General features: G+C 38.2%; 1 protein-coding gene across 4 annotated transcripts in view; it reads left to right on the top strand.

The window, feature by feature from the left end:
* arhgap32b (Rho GTPase activating protein 32b) overlaps nt 1-15284 on the top strand; it is a 119076-nt gene that overhangs the window by 45790 nt on the left and 58002 nt on the right. For all 4 annotated transcript variants that reach the window (XM_067424307.1, XM_067424306.1, XM_067424303.1 and 1 more), the window contains exons 3-5: nt 7369-7477; nt 13922-14013; nt 14135-14219. In XM_067424307.1, coding sequence (XP_067280408.1) covers nt 7369-7477; nt 13922-14013; nt 14135-14219 — 286 coding nt within the window. The remainder of the gene's footprint in view (nt 1-7368; nt 7478-13921; nt 14014-14134; nt 14220-15284) is intronic.

The raw sequence follows: 15284 nt of genomic DNA, 5'->3' as shown, positions 1-15284 counted from the left end.
CATCATTCTAAAATTATCCATCTGTGAAGTGGAGCAGGTCACCGGTCCCACCAGTCCTTGTTTCGGATGCTCATCCACAGATGACTGGTTTTGGGTGCAGGGAGGGGCATTTTTACTGCATGATAAATATAAGCAGCACGGCAAAGCGGTTCATATGTCATCGTCTCCAAATTATGACCAGAAATTGATAAATATTAAGTCTGCTGTTTAAAACAAATAAAGAACCAATGTAGGAGAAAAATTGAGCAGCCGGAAACTGCATATTTGTGCAGTGTGCGCAAAATTGTGACATAAACAAGCACATCAACCCAATCAATTTATTTAGTGCATGTAAACACTACATTCAGATTCATCATTTGAAATGAATTCAGTCTGATTGAAATTGTGCATGTAAACATAGCCTGAGCTTCTGTACCTTAGTAATCATCTGAGTAAAAAAATGCACGGTTGATCATAGTTAGTCTACTTATTAACCAGGAGATTTGTTTTGAAATGCTTTTATTTTATGCAATATTTTGTGAGTCCAACTTGTGTTCACACAACATGAGGGTTTTGTGAACACATTTAGACATCAACAACATTGACATCCACCCATTCATAAATACATTCACTTGCTGCTTTACTGATGAATGAATAAATGAATGACTCAATGACTCGTTGCTTAAGATAGTGACTTGCTGCCACCTACTGGAGGTTTAGTTTACTATTTAAAAGCATCAATTTTTTTTGTTTTTTTGACCATCATTTCATATTTCTCTATTGAAGAGATGTACAATATAAACATTATTTATGCCATTGTAATTGCATGCAGTGCAAAGATCACTTCTTTTTTTTCATTTGATTGAAATCATTGATTTAGTTTATTTATTGGCTCATTTATTGTAGTAATAATCAACTTAATGGATTTTTAAGAATTTGACATAAAACATGACACAAATTTAGTAGGGTGAGAACTTTGCCTTTATAAAGTAAAAAAAAAAATGCACCTGATTAAAGGTGGCAAAATTGTCCCTTTAATAGAAATGGTGTGACTGCAGTCTAAGTGGAGGAGAGGTGGTATACAAGAAGGATGTTAAAAGCCTCGGGGTACGCCACTCTACAAAGTTTTGGAACCACTGCCGTAGTGGATCCTGTGCAGACAGTGTGAGACCTGCTTCAACATTTAGAAGTCTGGAGCTCGCTCAGACAGGATCTTCAGAAGAGGACGAGCTCTGATACATAATCTTTTCTCATTATTTTGCCATCTTTTCCTACTATAATCAGCGTTAATAAGTGGTTGACTCTAAATAGAGGTGCTTTCGTGATTTATGAAGACCCAGCGTGAACTGCGGTGGCCTCCAGAAGTTAATGACTTACATTGGGATGTGATGAGAATATTGTGACAACACAATGGCGAGCACTCCATCTCGACCTAAGAAACATCCTAATTATGTTGTCCTGCAGTGGCTGAAACACAACCTTCCACACTATTGTCTTCAATATTCACTATTCACAAAATTCACTATACATACATACATACATACATACATACATACATACATACATACATACATACATACATACATACATACATACATACAGGTCCTTCTCAAAAAATTAGCATATTGTGATAAAGTTCATTATTTATAATGTAATGATAAAAATTAAACTTTCATATATTTTTGATTCATTGCACACCAACTGAAATATATCAGTTCTTTTATTGTTTTAATACTGATGATTTTGTCATACAGCTCATGAAAAACCAAAATCTCAAATCTCAAAACATTTGCATATCATTAAAAGGTTCTCTAAACAAGCTATCAACCTAATCATCTGAATCAACTAATTAACTCTAAACACTTGCAAAAGATTGCTGAGGCTTTTAAAAACTCCCAGCCTGGTTCATTACTCAAAACTGCAATCATGGGTAAGACTGCTGACCTGACTGCTGTCCAGAAGGCTATCATTGACACCCTCAAGCGAGAGGGTAAGACACAGAAAGAAATTTCTGAACGAATAGGCTGTTCCCAGAGTGCTGTATAAAGGCACCTCAGTGGGAAGTCTGTGGGAAGGAAAAAGTGTGGCAAAAAAAACGCTGCAACGAGAAGAGGTGACCGGACCCTGAGGAAGATTGTGGAGAAGGACCGATTCCAGACCTTGGGGGACCTGCGGAAGCAGTGGACTGAGTCCAGAGCCACCGTGCACAGGCGTGTGCAGGAAATGGGCTACAGGTGCCGCATTCCCCAGGTCAAGCCACTTTGGGCTACAGAGAAGCAGCACTGGACTGTTGCTCAGTGGTCCAAAGCACTTTTTTCATATGAAAGCAAATTTTGCATGTCATTCGGAAATCAAGGTGCCAGAGTCTGGAGGAAGACTGGGGAGAAGGAAATGCCAAAATGCCTGAAGTCCAGTGTCAAGTACCCACAGTCAGGGATGGTCTGGGGTGCCATGTCAGCTGCAGGTGTTGGTCCACTGTGTTTTATCAAGGGCAGGGTCAATGCAGCTAGCTATCAGGAGATTTTGGAGCACTTCATGCTTCCATCTGCTGAAAAGCTTTATGGAGATGAAGATTTTGTTTTCCAGCATGACCTGGCACCTGCTCACAGTGCCAAAACCACTGGTAAATGGTTTACTGACCATGGTATTACTGTGGTCAATTGGCCTGCCAACTCTTCTGACCTGAACCCCATAGAGAATCTGTGGGATATTGTGAAGAGAAAGTTGAGAAACGCAAGACCCAACACTCTGGATGAGCTTAAGGCCGCTATTGAAGCATCCTGGGCCTCCATAACACCTCAGCAGTGCCACAGGCTGATTGACTCCATGCCACGCCGCATTGAAGCAGTCATTTCAGCAAAAGGATTCTATATATATATATAACTGAGTTCAATTAAATTAAAATGTAACTAAAATAGATGCAAATGTGACAATAATAAAAAATGCATAACGTTTTTCATCCCATAAATGTTTAATTAAGGCATGGGCCAGTTTTTTCTGCACTTCAGTGTCCAGTTCATTAAAAAAAATTACTCTAATGACATGTTTCTTTTTAGTGATTCAGTCAAAAAGATTCTTTGAAACCACTTCAAACTCTCTTCTGAGTAATTGGTTTGAATCGGGCTCAGTCAGTCAGTGAATCGTTGAGAACCATTACTGGGTTCACAGTTGACTCCCTTGCTAAACTGTGAAAAAGGTATTCTAAAAAAAAACATTCAAATATTAAACAAAAATGTATTTGTTATAATATAGTGTAAACTCTCCTATTCAAAACACCCGCTCTAAGCAGGACTCAAACCCGGGTCCACCAGCATGAAAGTCAGACACTAGTATGAGACTAGGTTGTCTAGTGTCTAGAGGATCCTTTAGTGTCAGTCGCTAGAGCACCTCTTAAATGGATATTTTAGGGATACCAGATAAACATCACATTTTCATTTTTGGGTGAACTATCTCTTTAAGATCAGAGGAGTAAGGTTTTACTCGCACAGCGACTACTAGTTGGCCTCCGTTACATTAGCATATGAAGTCCAATAGGTATCTACTTAATGAACTAAAGCACTTTTCAAACTTTTCAACCTGGTCTGTAATTAGTCAGCAAGTTTCATTTTAGTCTTCCCCCTTTTAGAGTATATATATATATATATATATATATTGTTCTGAATCTCATCTGTATGTAGTCTTTGACAAAAATGTGATTTTTCTCAGCTTTTTGCTTAAAATGTTGCTTTTTTTTTTAATGAAACTGGCACACATTTAAGTGTTAATAAGAAAAGAATACATGAAGCTAGAATAAAACCTAGGGTCTATTTTTTTCTTTTGATATATTGCATGTTTAGATATTCCATGTAGTTTGTGAAAATTACCAAAAAAGCTGGAGGGACTGTGTTGGCCTGTCATTAGCATATCTCTCTAACCTCACCCCAGAATACCCTGCTCATCTCCACATGTACGTGATGGAATCTCCCGCTCCATCACACCATGCCTCATTGAGCGCTCTTGTTCCATGAATGATTCACTAACCAAAATACACACAGGCCCTGGACACTGTGCATTGTAGTTCAAGCAAATGAGATTAATCATGTTATTGATTAAGCACTGCAGTTGGTTGCACCTGGATCAGCGAAGAGTCCTGGCAGCAGCGTCATAATGCAGCACACTGTTGCTTTCTGGAGATCCTCCATTTTGGTGATTATGGATACAAACTCTACTGTGTCAGAACTGCATGGAAGATGACAGTTTGAGGTCATCATCGTACGGGCAACCCAACCTCCTCTATTCCCCTTCGAAGAGCTGGATCAGTGTTCATGAGCCTGAAACTGACAGCAAGAGGGAGGAGGAGAGAGATCAGATATGTACGTGTACTACAGAGACGTGGATGCATCCTCCATGCTGTTTTGATGCATACACTGCACAAAATCATTTCATCTTTTTTTCCCCCAGATTATTTTCCAGTAACAATATTGCATCTAAACCCTTAAACGCCCTTAAAACAAGATAAATTAGCTTGGAGTAAAACTGTGTGCAGCCTATTAACATTTTTTAAACAGAAATATGCTAAAATGACTTAAAATCTTAATTTAAGATATATTCTGTAAGGTCACAGTTTTGCTTCTCAAGAGAATTGATTTCATACGAATGTTTAGATATTAGACTGAAAAATTTGAATAAAATACTGATTTAAGGTTTTCAAACCTGGCTTGTTTGGAGTGTTTGTTTCGAAACCTGGTTTGTTTTATGCTGCCTTCACATGCTATCGGAATTATCGTAAATCAATCAATCACTCAATCAATCAATCAATCAATCAACTTTATTTATATAGCGCTTTTACAATCACGATTGTGTCAAAGCAGCTTCACAGTGTCAAACAGGATAATTTTGCATCAAAATTTGATTTGGCTGTACAGTCGTTCTGGAGAAAAACAGTGATGTTATCAGCTTATTTTAATTTATCATATAGCGACAATGTTGGCAGATCCGTATTATAGTTTATAGAATTAATTGAAACCTAAATCATAAATTTTATCTGTATAACTAGTTGAATAACTTTGATCATAATTTTTGTGTCCAACTGATCAAGCCAATCCAAAGGCGACAGTGGCAAGGAACCAAAACTCCATCAGGGCATGATGGAGAAAAATAAACCTTGGGAGAGAAACCAGACTCAGTCGGGGTGCCAGTTCTCCTCTGGCCTATTAACACACCGTGTATGATTATTATTCTGGCAACCTTACAGGTCAGAAATCATATTAGATCGGATTATTCAAAATTTCAGGGTATCACGGAAGAGACGGGTTTATTTAGGATGGTGCGTCAATTACACAATAGTATGAATACATGAAAGATCGGAATTATTGCGCCGGAGATGGGAAATACGTTTCCTAGGTAAAAGTTGCACATGAACACAGTCCCATTTCAAAATTTGCATGCGATAAACTCGTAATCACGACTTCAGAAGTGGGAATTATCAAATTTCCGATAGCACGTGAAGATGGCATTAGTTTGGTTCCTTTAGGCATAAATGAACGCGGCTTTGCACTCTATCACACTGAGCTCGCCTGAAGGAGACGTGTTATAAAAATCAGCAGTGTCTGTTTTCTGTGAGTGAGCATATGTTATCACAGTTAACCAAAGAGTGCCTCTTTATTTAAAATGTTGTATAATTGCTCTCCATGCACTGCAAGAGGGCTGTCCAGATTCTTGATCTAATGGTATTATAAATTTCACTGGCCTATTTATTATATACATCATGCGAATGCAAGGTTTGTACCCACTTTTGCCTTCAGAAATGCCTTATTTCTTCATGGCATAGATTCAGCAAGGTGCTGAAAACATTCCTAAAAGATTTTTGTCCCTGTTGACATGATAGTATCACATAGTTGCTACAGATTTGTCGGCTGCACATCCATTATGCAAATCTTCCATTCCACCACATCCCAAAGGTGCTCTTTTCGATTGAGAACTGGTGACCGGGTGGGGTGGTCTGCATCACAGCCACAATTACCTTGCTGAGCGAACTTGTCAATTCATCTCGATAGATTAAGCAGAGGAAACTGACCAATAAGAGGACAGTGTTACTCTTGTGTGACTTAAATAAACATGTTTTGGTGCGTTTAGATTGTTGCCTTGCGAAAGAAAATTCAACTTTGTAACAGAAGTTTTGAAATAGCATTTTCAGACCTGTAGATCATTCGCTTTAAGACAATGTTTTTTGCATTATTGTCTAAGGTCCTACTTCCATATTCATTTCTGGTCATCTTCAAGATAATTTTGACTGTCACTTAATAAATTTCAGATGAACGTGAATGATTTTACATGGCCCTTATGTCGGTACATTACTCCCAGTCGTCACATCATCTTTAGCTTCTTCCCTGGCACATCCCTTATGGCAAACCATTTTCATTGTGCTCCATAAATCAGAAGCATAATTAAAGATCTTACAAGGATGCAAACAGTGTCGTTAATTTAGCTCAGATTTGTGTGGCGGTGTCAAGTTCTTGTTTATTGTAAAATGGCAACATATAGTTAAAAAAAAAAAAAATCAGGCACATTCTCATAGTTAATGACATTTGCTGGATGTACTGTTGTGCCACTATTGTGCCGTAAACTGCAGGATCACATATTATACTCCAACACAAGTGTCTCTGTTTAAAGTAGATAAATAAACATTCAAAGCCATTTTCCAGGTCATCCAGATTGGTCTAATTCATATCGTATAACGTTTATGTAATTCGTTCCATGTCTTTTTATGGAAACAATTTTCTGTTCTGTCAGATCATCCCCCACTTTGGAAAGTGTAACTGTACCACTGACCGCGCTGTGCTTTTCATCTTAGATCAGCGGTGGTTTTTCATTTTGCCAATGTGAGACAAGCCAGACTGCTACTTTGTCTCTCCCACTCTCTCATTCATCAGGGTTGGAAGGAAATAATATATTTGCTTTCTTTCATATCACCCATTAGACTATATGACTTTTAAAAAAAGTAAATCAACAGCATCAACTTTTCTAGGCTGCAGGCATTTTCCAAAGAAACTGAAGATCCCTTGACTTAAATTGGTAGATATCCCTACATGCTGTTTTAGGGATCTCGCGTTGATTCCCTTCTGTGCATGCTGGATAATAATTTTTCCCTTTTGTGTCACTGTGATTAGTTTTGACATCTTGCATAATTGAAATAATGCTTCTATTAACACCTCTGTGACGGATGGGATGTTCTAATTCACCACCTTACATAGTGGACGTGTCATTTTTATCTGAGATTCCACTCAGCTCCGCTGTCATAATTCTCAAAGGCAGGCGCAAAGCAGGCTATATCCGGTTAGTTCAAAGGCTATCAGACTGACCCTGCTTCTTCTCTCCCTCCATTTCCCATCCCCTCCCCTCTTCCCTCAGGGGTCTGAGACCTGGACGGCACCCGGAAGAAGACGATATCGTGCCAGAGCTTGCCAGAAGCATCCACCCCCGAGAGCGACCTGACTGGGAGGAAACCATCAGCGCAATGGTGAGGAGCCAAGTACTCAGTCTCGCACAAATTCAGCGACTCCCACCCACACCCTACGTTTACAATTCCAGTAGTAAAGAAAGCAGATAGCATACCATGAAGCTGTGAAAATTAAAGACAATACACAACAATTTCCATATCTGAAAGATAATTGTATTCTTACTGTTTTTGGATAGATTTTATATATATATATATATATATATATATATATATATATATATATATATTTTTTTTTTTTTATGTAAGACCTATATTAGTGCAGTAGACTGACACATTATTAAATGTAAGTGGGAACCTGCTCTTGTCAGATGCCTGCAGAGGGATAATGTAGATCTGGTCATTATAAAGCAGGCACAAAGCAGAATTATTTATATAATTCATGTATTATGAAATAAAAGAATGAACGGACATTAAATTTAGATTTGAGTTTTATTGAGAATTATTTTATGTAAGAAGTCTGCAGAGATATAGGAGAATACCGGTTGCATGGGTAATGGTCAATAATACAGTTTAGTGATCATTATTTAAAACATTCTAAAAGAATACTGTCACTTTTAATCAATTTATTGTGCTTTCATGCCAAATAAAATGATTAAATTACTTAAAATCTTATATACCCTTAAACCTTAAAACTGTAGTGTTTAATTAAAAAATGTAAGCTAACTGACCCTCAACAACCACTACAACCTATGTAGTGTTTCATTAAAATATAAAATCTTACTGACCCTTGGACCTTTGAACTGTAGTGTTTCATTAAAATAAGTCAATTTTGTTTCCATATTTTTGCTGGGTAGTAATGCTATAATGCTAATATACCACATAATGATTCTTGATTCTGAGTGTTCAGCCCTGCCTCTTTGCTATCAATTATGTAAAGTGTTAATGTAGTCAGTCATTCATTAAAGGTCCAACATTATCAACTTTTCTAAGCCAAAAATGGCCTTGCTTTTTTCATTGATAACTCTGTTCTAGGGTAACTACCATATACTTAAAACAGTCAATTCACAGTCAAATGCACACAGCCTGTATAAAGTAGCTGTGCCTTTTTACAAACCGTTGGGTCTTTTGTAAAAAAGGTGACATCTGAGAACTCCTCAGTCACTGCCTTCAGTCAACACCCCGAGCACAGCCCACCGTCCCACACTCATTTTGCCAAACCCCCAGACTACATCGCGCCCATGCCATTGCGAAGCAACAACAACATGTAAACATGTAGAGAAAACGCTGTTCAGTTATGGATGGCAGGAAACAACATCATTTCACATGCTTCCGAACAACATTAATATAACAGACTAGGGATGCACAATATTTATCGGAGGGGTAAATTGGTCAGGCGATTATGGGTTAAAATTAGGTCATTTTTATTGCTCCGATAAATAAAAGAAATCCGATAACAAGATCTGATGATGTACGCTTGCTGTTAATGTCAATCTGTCTGATTCATCCGAGATTGGTCTGCTTTCCGAGTGCAAGTGACTGTGTCGTTCATTACGTCGTCATCTGTGTCTTCACTGGTCTGGTAGTTTTTCTCTCTGGCACCGGAGGACAATGCCAATGCTATTTGCAAAGCATGTTCAGCAAGGATTCCGAAGAGGGAAAAAGCGTTGTTTTAACATGCCGCAGCTGATATGCTGCTCATCATAAATCAAAGCACGAGACCGACAGGGGTTGGAGGTGAATGCCAGAAAAGGTGACAGAATGGACAATATTCATATGTATTCATATGTATGTATTCATATTCATATGCAGATTATATGGAAATTATAAAATAAATGTATAACTGTATTGGTTATTGGAATCGGTACTGGCCTTGAGAAGGACTTAATTATTGAGTATCGGTTAAAATTGTTCATATTGTGCATCCCCATAAGAGACCAATGTTTATTTATTCTGAAATGCCACAGCAACTTAATTTGACTTTAAAGGTAGGGTAGGTAATAATTGGTTAAAAAAATAATTGTTTTTTTTTTTCTTCCAAATTTGTTTAAAGTTTTTCTATATATCAATACATAATTAAAATGTAAGTACTCTGAAAAAGAAAGTATAAAAATTGAGTGTCTGTAGATCTCTCACGACTGTTTTAAAGACAGCTCATTATTTCCATTCACTCCACCTTCTCCCTTCTGGGCTCTTTCCCAAGCCACGCCCCCAAAATACATGAACAGCTGGAAGATGCATTATTTACCTCAGACGAGCAGAGTGTGTGTGTCTAGTGACATCATGTCAGAATCACATGTAATAAAAAAACTAACTTTATCAGTATGAATATAAACAGATACAATGGCCCTCATTTATCAATCTTGCGTAGAAACGGGTGTATATGTTGGCGTAAGATTATGCTTACACTCCTCTCACCGCCTGATTTATGAAACTGTGGGCACCTCTGCAATTCAGGTGTACGCAATACTTGCCCTTGATAAATCCCGCGGCTGAAAACGATCGTCATTAGAATAACACGCCCCTATATATTCAAGTCTCTGCCTCCCGCACGCCCTCATTTTACGCCATGGACAAACAGAAGACGGCAAAGGAGCGAAACTTCTCCGACGTGGAGATCGGGCGCGCCTCAATCGTCTCACTAGTCCACTATTCAGGGCACTGATTAGGACATAAGTCAATGGGCTGACTCCCTGATCAGTGCTCTGACTACTGAACTAGTGAGAGGATTAAGATGCGCCCGATCGAGACCATCACCAGGGAAGTGGAAAAAAAAACGAAATTGTTTTATTTAAGAGTATAAAGAGTGGGAATAAAGGCACCCACAAAAACAAAATATGGACCCAAATTACGAGTACTGTTAATAGTGTGGGGGTTGAGAAGCGCACCCCAGCAGTTTAAATAGCTGTTTGGATGAGAAATTACCATCACAATGCATTATTTTACAGCACGTTTTGAAACAATTAGCATTTAATTTCGTATCACGGCACATGTATTGGGGTGTACGACAGTGATGATGATGTGATGTGGAGTACCATTCATTCACATTAATAATTACATGACAATTTGTAAGCTTCTTCTTCTTCTTCTTTTTCTTCTTCTTTTTCTTCTTCTTTTTCTTCTTCTTCCTTTCTTCTTCTTCTTTCTTCTTCTTCTTCTTCTTCTTCTTCTTCTTCTTCTTCTTCTTCTTCTTCTTCTTCTTCTTCTTCTTCTTCTTCTTCTTCTTCTTCTTCTTCTTCTTCTTCTTCTTCTTCTTCTTCTTCTTCTTCTTCTTCTTCTTCTCTTCTTCTTCTTCTTCTTCTTCTTCTTCTTCTTCTTCTTCTTCTTCTTCTTCTTCTTCTTCTTCTTCTTCTTCTCTCCTTCTTCTTCTTCTTCTTCTTCTTCTTCTTCTTCTTCTTCTTCTTCTTCTTCTTCTTCTTCTTCTTCTTCTTCTTCTTCTTCTTCTTCTTCTTCTTCTTCTTCTTCTTCTTCTTCTTCTTCTTCTTTTCTTCTCTTCTTCTTCTTCTTCTTCTTCTTCTTCTTCTTCTTCTTCTTCTTCTTCTTCTCTTCTTCTTCTTCTTCTTCTTCTTCTCTCTTCTTCTTCTTCTTCTTCTTCTTCTTCTTCTTCTTCTTCTCGCTTGTTATTTAGAAGAAGAATGTCGTTTTTATTGATTTTATTATTATTTAAAAGAAGAAGGTCATTTTTATTATTTTGTCAGTCTGAATTATTTTTAGTTCCAGTCCGTGCGCAGCTGCCGGGCCAGGTGGGCCGGTAAAGCGCACAGGCTCACGCCTGTAGGAATACATATGCCTACAAATCAAACGCTTTGGTAAAGTCAAAATAAGCACTGAATGTTGTTGTTGTGGTTTTTAACAGTGGGACATATAGCATATCTTGTCAGTGCGTTTTGTGGTGTTAGGAATTGTTTTTCTGCGCATTTTCCCACTAACTCAAACGTGCGTACACCACCTCCTGAGCTGGCGTAGGATTTGAGCGTGCCGTACGCCAACGTCCATATTGATAAATCTCAAAGTCACCGTGGGTTTGGGTGTACGCAAGGTGTACGCTGGAAATTTGGTGTACGCACTTTTGATAAATGAGGGCCAATGTCTTTTGGTACTCACTATCAAGCTAGAATACCGATACTGGTAAAGTTTAAAATATATTTTTGTTTAATTGGTAACGAGCTACTTGTATTTATAAGGCAAAGAAAACGGGTTGCATTGATACGTTATTCCAATTACATCAGTTATACTGTGATGAAGATGAATTTCGTGTAAGATTCTTATCATATACTGTGTTTTGCATGTAAGAGTTTCCATGATGAAAGCATTGTTGATGCTTAAGCTAACTTAGATCATAAAAAAAAGTTTCTGGATGCGGTGTACTAGCTTTTACACATGCATTTTGTTATCTAAAGTTTCATTTTGCAAAATTTAACACGTCAGCGATCAACTTGAGCTAAGCATATTGATATTGAGTATTTATTTACTTATGGCTAAGTGTATAATATTGTATCTTTATGCTAAGTAATGTTCTGTTAGCTATATTAGGCAGGTACATGTGCTTGTGATACATGCTTCATGAAAACATATACCAAAAAAAATGTGTAAGCAAAATGAAAGATTACCTGTCCAGCAGAAATACAGCCAGCAAGGAGTCGCTTTTTGTAAACTCTTTTTTTGACCATACATGTGTTTGCATCCCTGTTATATATGTTAACCTTGAAAGTATTAGCGCAGTAAGACTACTTAGTCCAGTAATCACGTGTGTTTGACAGGCTTTTAGTGAGCGCTCGGCGCATGTAAAATAGTACGTGCACGCAAATTAAATTTTAACCGGCAAGGCTTTAAAACGCATGCAAATAATGAACTTTCGTGATTGAGAATAAACTATAGTGTTCCGTGACCATGATTTTAACTCTCTGACACCAGCATTTCAAGTGTGGCTAAACACCCCCTAACTTTTGTCCATGTGATAGGATATTTGCTCATATCAGCGTGTAGACTCATAAAAAAACATAATTCACAAGCGGGTATTGAACCTTGAATGCCGTACCGAACGGTTCAATATTAGATTGAGAAATATATATATTTAACATTTAATCCAATAAACACCTCACCTGACTCTTTTGCAATGAGTGATGACATATATTGCAGAAGACCTATTAGAATGGAATATTTCAGACAGCAGTGTAGTAATAAAGGACTGTATTTTGCTGCTTTAACTATACACCATCTATAACAATCTTTCACCAGCCTTTTTTAAATAAGTTATATTCATGATGATTTCACCAGCACTGACATACTTGCATTCAGTGGTGCTGATAAAAAAAAAAAACCTGTCTCCATGGCAACCTGTCTGTTGGCTGATGTTGTTTTGAGCACAAACACATTAGCCAAGAGACATCAAGGGAATCACCATATATCAGTTTACTCTCATGAAAAATTAATTTAATGATTTTTGGCTAAGTTTTATACCATTGTGTACCACTACCAGGGTATTAATTTCACTCGTTAATTTTACAGTCAAGGTCATCAAGCTCCAGTCGCTGTTGTCTCTTCACTGTCATGACCTAGTTTTGCTGTCACTTATAGTGAAGTGAGACTGTGATGATCAACAGACTGGGTGTTACAAATAATGACACGGAACTCGATTTGGACCAGACCCAGTCGAGCTTTCGCACCATGTTTTACACCAGCAGAAACAGTTCTGTTCAGCCGCATGCTCATTTGAAGGCTGTATGGTCAAGAGAAAATTTTAAAAAATCCTGTGTCTGGCTTCTAAGAGCCACACTTTCAAAGCGTTATTCATATTTCATGGGCGTTCTGAATCACTAGCTTGTTTTGGTTGGCCTTGCCAGATGACTTTCTTTCATTTGGCTAGGCATTGAAGAGACTGGTGATAGATTTTATAAAGCATACCAGATGTCAAAAGATTCAGCGGCTGGACACATGCTTAGCCTTTGTAAACCACAGTTCAGGGTCATTTAGCTTTTTTTGTATACCCATTTAACCTATCTTTGACCCTGTTGTAGCTTTCTCTTTCCTTACATTACTCAGCAGATCTGTTCTATGATTGCTACAGGTGCTCAGTGGTGTTAAATTATATTATCATTATACTGTGCTGTGCAATTTAAGGATGGCACTGTGGGGGAGAGGGTCTCTCTTTAGCTCTTATTTGCACAAAGATTTAGAAGATGACCCTTCATGTCCTGTTAAAAACTATATTCAAATTCTTTATCATTTGGGCCAAGGGCCTTCCAATATAATGCATGAGTATTTGTAATGGCATTATAAAAGGCTATGCACAATTTCTAAAAGAAAAAAGTTTAGTAGTCGAACAATTAGGTTTTTAAATGGCAATACTGATCTAATGACATTTATGGTCAATTTAGTCATAGCAATTGAGATGTGCACAATTAAAATGTATATTTTTGTTTCATATATTTAAAATTACATTTTTTTTGTCTTGGATGGTGGGTGTGAGATGCACTTTAGCTGATCACCCGCTGATTGTTCTTTCAGGCACGAAGTGCTGAAATTCCAGAGCTGACCTCTGAGCCTCTCATGCGCTCCTGCAGCAGCACCGCTAGCATGAAGGTGAAGAATGTCAAAAAGTAAGTGTCAAACATTTACATACCCAAAGTCACAAAGGTTTCTGCAGAATACAGCTTGACCATATTATCCTCATGTTACCAAAAGCTGAATATTAAACTCACTGACCTGTGATCTTTTCAGGCTCTCGTTCACCAAGGGTCACTTCCCAAAGTTAGCTGAATGTGCCCACTTCCACTATGAAAATGTTGACTTTGGGACAATACAGGTAAGATCTTATGCCCTAACAATAAACATGTTTCAACTACAGAGTGGCTCTTAGTGACCAGACTTGAAAGGGACAGTGTTAAAAATGAGGCAAAGGGGATTAAATTCTATTGTGCATGCTTGGTTATGTGCAATCAAATGTCAAGGGTGTGCAGATAAGACCAGAATGCGACAGCTGGGAGAGGAGCAGCAGTGCCTCCACTGCAAAGCTCCAGGGAATTGAAAATGAGGATCAATGTGATATAACATCCCTCTCAAACCTAGAGTAACACGTAGAACTAGATAACTATTTCCTGTGCTAGGGCTGGGCATCGCAAACTACTTCACCCTACAATACACCTTGATTCATATGTCATGATTCAGTCGTGGTAAATCGCTATATCATAATTGGATCTTAACTGAAACTGCACTGGAAAGACTGTGTGACAGCAAGAGAGTGTGGATTTTCTGCGTTTGTTTCCATTTTTTGACTTTTGTCCATCTCTTCACCCATTTTAGAGTTTGCACTTATTTAGGTGACATCCATCTTAACTAAATGTAAGAAATTATACAAATGAATGCATCATAAGGTTTTAGTTTTTAGTTTTAAGTAAACCAGTGCAGAGCATCACACTCCTACAGTGCATCCTGGTGGCATCATGCCCCCCAGGTAAACTGTGTACACGTACACAGCCATCCATATGATATAAAAGATAATGGGGCTCATAGGATCAGGTGACCTTCTTCCAACTGCTCCAAGGTCTAGTTCCAACACACTCTTGCCCATTATAGGCAATTTTGATGGTGGATAGGTCATCACAGGCCCTCTAATTGGTCTGTGGCTATGCAGCTCCATACACAGCAGAGTATGATGCACTGTGTGTTGACATACTCCTTCTATAACCATCATTTAATATTTTGTGTGACTTGTACCATAGACCTTCAGTTGGTTCAGACCTACCCGGGGTAGCTTTTGTTGTCCTTGTGCATCAATGAGCCTTGGGCACCCAGCACCCTGTTGTGGGTTTATAGTTTGTCCCTCCGTGGATCACTATTGGAAAATTTTCACCCCTGCTGACCAGGGCCA

Source organism: Pseudorasbora parva, chromosome 18, assembly GCF_024679245.1.
Source record: "Pseudorasbora parva isolate DD20220531a chromosome 18, ASM2467924v1, whole genome shotgun sequence".
Classification (NCBI taxonomy): domain Eukaryota; kingdom Metazoa; phylum Chordata; class Actinopteri; order Cypriniformes; family Gobionidae; genus Pseudorasbora; species Pseudorasbora parva.
Note: the sequence above shows the minus strand (reverse complement) of the source record. Positions and strands in the feature narration are given on the sequence as shown.